Source organism: Gymnoscopelus microlampas (assembly GCF_963454915.1).
Source record: "Gymnoscopelus microlampas genome assembly, chromosome: 17".
Lineage (NCBI taxonomy): Eukaryota > Metazoa > Chordata > Actinopteri > Myctophiformes > Myctophidae > Gymnoscopelus > Gymnoscopelus microlampas.
This window is the reverse complement of record NC_139954.1, coordinates 21,576,145-21,581,289: the sequence shown is the minus strand read 5'-3', so window position 1 is coordinate 21,581,289 and position 5,145 is coordinate 21,576,145. Positions and strand designations below refer to the sequence as shown.

The 5,145-nt window shown below is 42.7% G+C and overlaps 1 protein-coding gene across 1 annotated transcript; it reads right to left on the bottom strand.

The window, feature by feature from the left end:
- Positions 1-2,908: 2,908 nt before the first annotated feature.
- Positions 2,909-3,937, bottom strand: sox1a (SRY-box transcription factor 1a; the record flags this gene model as incomplete). Its single annotated transcript, XM_084084521.1, has 1 exon — positions 2,909-3,937. The coding sequence occupies one exon, from the start codon at positions 3,935-3,937 to the stop codon at positions 2,909-2,911; it is 1,029 nt and encodes a 342-aa protein (XP_083940647.1).
- Between the last annotated feature and the right edge of the window lie 1,208 nt (positions 3,938-5,145).

Genomic DNA, 5,145 nt, shown 5'->3' with positions numbered 1-5,145 from the left:
ACTGAACAGATATAGGCCTATATAGTTTAAAAATATGGATGATAATGATTAATAGACAAGCCCTAATTCTTTTGACAGATTAATAGTTAAAAAGCCTGTTATTGGAACCTATAGTAAGTTCACGCATGGGCTTGACGTGCAGAAGAATAAATGCTATAGCCATGTCCTAAAAAGAGACGTATTAATATACAAACATGTCTCAAAAACGCTGATGGAGGCCTATATGGTTGCTTCCTCCTGCTGCTGTTACTGTACAAGTGTTACTTATTTGCGAGGTGTTGTTTTTTTGGTCGGCACATATCAAACTCTGAAGACTTTTGAGTAGAGAACGCCAATTCCCTTGTTTCTATAGGGCATTTGGTTCTCAAAGTGGGGTCCGGGGACCCCCAGGGGTCCTTGGGGGGGGTACCAGGGGGTCCCCTGCGAAATCAGTTAATATAGCGTCACAATCATTTTAACCACTTTAACCATATTTTATACTTTGGCTATTCAAAAATAGCAGATATACAAGCTCATAGCGCGGCACCAAGTGCCCTGCTATGAGCTTAGAGCTGCTATTTTTGAAAAATCCCTGACACCAAATATTTTTTAGATGGGGGTCCGCAGCCAAATACATATCATTTTGGGGGTCCTTGACATGAAAAAGTTTGAGAACCACTTCTAGGGAATACCTAATACCAAATGTATCAGGTGGGGGGACAAAACGACCTATAGCCTTTGTATTGAATGAGAGCAGGGCGGAGAGCAACTGTGGATCAGTGAGAGGGATATAAATGAGGCCACATAAAAAGGCCACTTTCTCCTAAAGAAGGCAATCGGGCAAGGTGCTCAGGCACTTGTTGGCGTGATGTGCACGAGAGTAGGCTACCTGTTTAGTTTCAGTCCTTAGTTTCAGTGGACCATGATTGTTCTATGCATACACTCTCAGACTGAAACTAACACTCATGATCTTGCTGACAAGAAGTCACAATCCATCATCTGGACAAAATAGTAGTTGGATATTCTCTAAATGTTTGAAATCACATTCTGAATGCTTGATTTATCTTACACACTCCTGACATTTTTCATTGTCTCGAAATGTTTAATAAAATACACATTAAAGAATTCAAATAGTTTAGACTTTAGACTCAATCAAATATATTTTCCCTCGTCCCCTCGTTTTGATGAAGACGAAGATTTGATTTGAAATATTTGTAACTATTTTAATCGAATTATCTTTCAGCCAAAACGAGACGTATATGTATTCACCCCAACAGCAATCAAACAACAAAGGGCAGAATATAGGCAATAATGCAACTAATTGTTCTGAAGATAAATTGATTTAGGAAGAAATGGTGTGCAGTCCAAAAAAGAGAAAATAATCTGTCTCGGTATTAAATACATTTCTCTTATCATTGTGTCACTACGCTATACTATGTGCGCTGTGTTTAATGCAGCAGAGACCTTGCACCACTTCCTAACCACTTTGCAAGAAGTAATTCAAAAATATACATCGAAATGTTGCTCTGAAATAGGACGGTGTGATTGGTTCATAAAACTGATGCTTGTGGCTTGATTTAGTAGGTAATGATATGTTAGCCTCTAGATAAAACAAAATCACTGAAAATGACTTGATCATCAGTATAGAAGTACATGTCAGATATTGTGAAGATAGGTGAAATAGCCTATTGCATGCTCAGCATGTATGCAAACTTTCGGTCCAAGCTTTCAAATGTTGTCATGAGACAATGTGTTGTTTGCAATTACATTAATAAGTTATATCTATATGACATAATAAGTTAGGATATTGTCGCAATAATAGGCCTACATTAACTAGTCGTTTGACTTAGGCCTACGTTTCTGCACAGAATCCCCCTTGAATAAAAAAAACCGTTGCAATAAACAGCTTATTTGCGAGTGAGGAATAATTCTGAAATAGCATAAAATGCAAAGATGCAGAAATGAAGGCTATCAAGATGGCTTCATAAATGCACCAATATTTCAAATGATTTTGTGATGTTGTTGTCTCACATTAATAAAATGAAGCTTAAAAGGCTAGCCCTAAAGACACTTATTAAAATCTATAGCTTTATCAGCAGCCATAATCACATAATCCTATCAAGCAGGCGTTTACGTGCTTTTACGCACAATTACACACAATTAGATTCTTCGAAAGTCTGTGTGATCTATGGCCAAACAACAAACTCAAAATTTGAATAAATGTATAGGGGCCAAAATTCTACTTGGATGTCATTCTCCAGACTAAAACCTGGAATATCTTTGCAAGACATAGTATAGTGGAAATAATCAATCTAAGACCGCTCTCTTAAGAATCAAAGCAACATATGTGAAATTTATTCAATTCTTCTTCAATGCAATATCATGGCCTTTCACTTGCCGAAAAGCACTTAAATTACAACAGCAGACGCCCGTCAGTCTTCGAAATATTAAAATTATTCACAATTTACAATACTTAGGTTATTACAATAAAATGATATGAGTTCGAGAATTAATAGACATAAGCTTCTGCAAATGAACACAAATGTTTAAGGAATGCGATTTTTTCCATATATTTTAAAGCACTTTTTTATCAGTAGTATGACACATCTTATCTCATTTTCAATAACTTACAAGAACCCCCAAATTATAAGACAGTAACCAAAGATTCCCGTGAACTTGGCATAGCCCTCAACTAAGAGTGTGTTAATTAATGGACAAAAATGATAGCACAATAACCAATATCAACATCGTTATATAATTCCACCGTTGGCTATTCAAAAAGCCGAGATGAATATGCTATTTACCCTTCATTTACAATATCATAAACATTCTGTACAAAATGCAGGTAGTTGTGGGGCCGGGATAATTTAGAAAAGAGGTAAATATTTGGTTATGTGTTGGTTTGCAGTTTGTAGTTATTCTATGAGTTCTAAATGTGAGTTAGAGGGACCGTTCCATTCACTCCAGCCGTCGCGCTCTGGTAATGCTGCGGCAAGGCGTGGAGTCTACTTTGCACTGACGGGTCCCCCGGCTCTCCGGTCGGTAAATACATGCTTATCATCTCTCTCAAGTCTCCGGGGCAAGGACCCCGTGAGTGTGTGCTGACGGGGGGGCTTACACTCGGCTCCGACTTCACCAGCGACCCTAACGTTCCCATGGCAGCTGAAGAGGAGACGCCAGAGCTCTGGTGTTGTGTGTAGGTGATCCCGCCGTAGCCAGATGGAGAGGCGCTCATGTAGCCCTGAGAGTTCGATATGGGGCTGTATTGCAGGGTCGTCATGTCATAACGATGCATGGGCTGGGGGTTGTGCGAGTGATGGTGGTGTGAGTGGTGGTGGTGTGCCCCGCTGCCCGGGTGCTGGCTGTAGGCTAACTGAGCCTCCTGCATCATCGCCGCGGCCGCTGCAGCGGCAGCGACTTGCCCTGAGTACGCACCGTTTGCCCAGCCGTTCATGTGCGCGTAGCCGGAGCTCGCGGAGCCCCCGTGGCCCCCAGGGCTCTCTAACCTCTGTCCGACCCCGGATGAACCCATGCCGACCCCTAAACCCACTCCACCGCCCCCGCCGGCCCCGGAAAGCAGTCCACCGGCCAGGGAATATTTGTCCTTTTTGAGCAGCGTCTTGGTCTTCCGTCTTGGCCGGTACTTATAATCCGGGTGCTCCTTCATGTGCATCGCACGCAACCGCTTCGCCTCGTCGATGAAGGGTCGCTTTTCAGCCTCGGACATCACCTTCCACTCGGCGCCCAGCCGCTTGCTGATCTCAGAGTTGTGCATTTTGGGGTTTTCCTGTGCCATCTTTCTCCGCTGTCCACGGGACCACACCATGAACGCATTCATCGGTCTCTTCACCCGGTCCTGGTTCGCTTTGGACGCACTGTTCGGCCCCGTTTGCCCCGTGTTCGTGTTCGTTTGGGGTCCAGGGGAATGAAGGTCAGTTTCCATCATCATGCTATACATTCACCTGCTTTTCAAACTTCGCCACCAACAGAGAAAAAAAAGTCTATTCAAGACTTAGTCGCGCACAAGATAGGCAGGTGCGTACCGAATTACGAGGTTACAACGCTACTATTATAACCCCAAATAATTCAAATGCAACGCGACAAATAATCCGAGAAGAATATTATAAAAAATGTTCTCCAAGTAAATATTTACCCGTTCTTCGCTCGATCGTTCACGTCCACTACGATAGAATGCGCATTTGAGCCACTTTCTCTGTCGGAGTTGAGAAGTTAGTTAAAGCGGCGGCCATATGATGCGCTCTGACAGCGGTTAAATGAGCCACAAGCGGCCAATGACGTTCTAGAAGCAGGATGATTTGCATGGCGTTCGGTCACGTGATTCTCGACTCGTGGAGGGAGAACAAGCTGGCAGGATGGAGGGGGGTGGGTGAAAGGACGCCCCCCCCCCCCCCCCCCCCCCCCGCCAAATGGCATGAGCTTGGAAAGGTGGCATATATGACATTTTTCCAAATACACACTATAATGACTTTAATAAAAGTTCCCACAGCAATTTAAGTTTAGCTATCACTCACATTAAGACCCTTTTGGTCTACGTCGGAAGAAAATCCAAATAGGCCTTGATATCACCCCCAATCATTGGCTATACAGATGCCATAACCAAAGTTGTATTTGACATTTTTTGTTTTGACACCATGGGAGCAAATCAATCTGAAAATGTTTGCACGTAACACTCAAATCAAATGATCTGCTCTGTTTTTGTTTGAATGTTTATAGGCATTAACCGAAGAGCCATATGTTTTATATGCCAATAAATATTGTTTTTAAAAAAAATGCACATTGTAAATTATTTTTCTCTCCTCTTGTGTTATTCCCCCCCCCCCCCCCTCTCTCTCTCTCTCTCTCTCTCTCTCTCTCTCTCTCGCAGAATCTCATCCGTGTCTCTCTCGTTCTCTCTCCATTCTCGTCAAGAGTAAAAATATAGGTTCTGATTTCAGAGGAAGCTACACTCAATGCACATTATGTGAGTGATTTGGTTAACAGATGAATAGTGAAACAGAGCAGGCCTAGACCCACTGGTTTCGGGGCAAAGAAGTGTCATCGCCGTCTACTGGTGAGGTGATGGTGAATTCATTCTGCTGATTCCCATGGGCAACGTGGGCAAAACATATAGGTCTACATGCAAACGGCATGATTTCCGATTTAAGT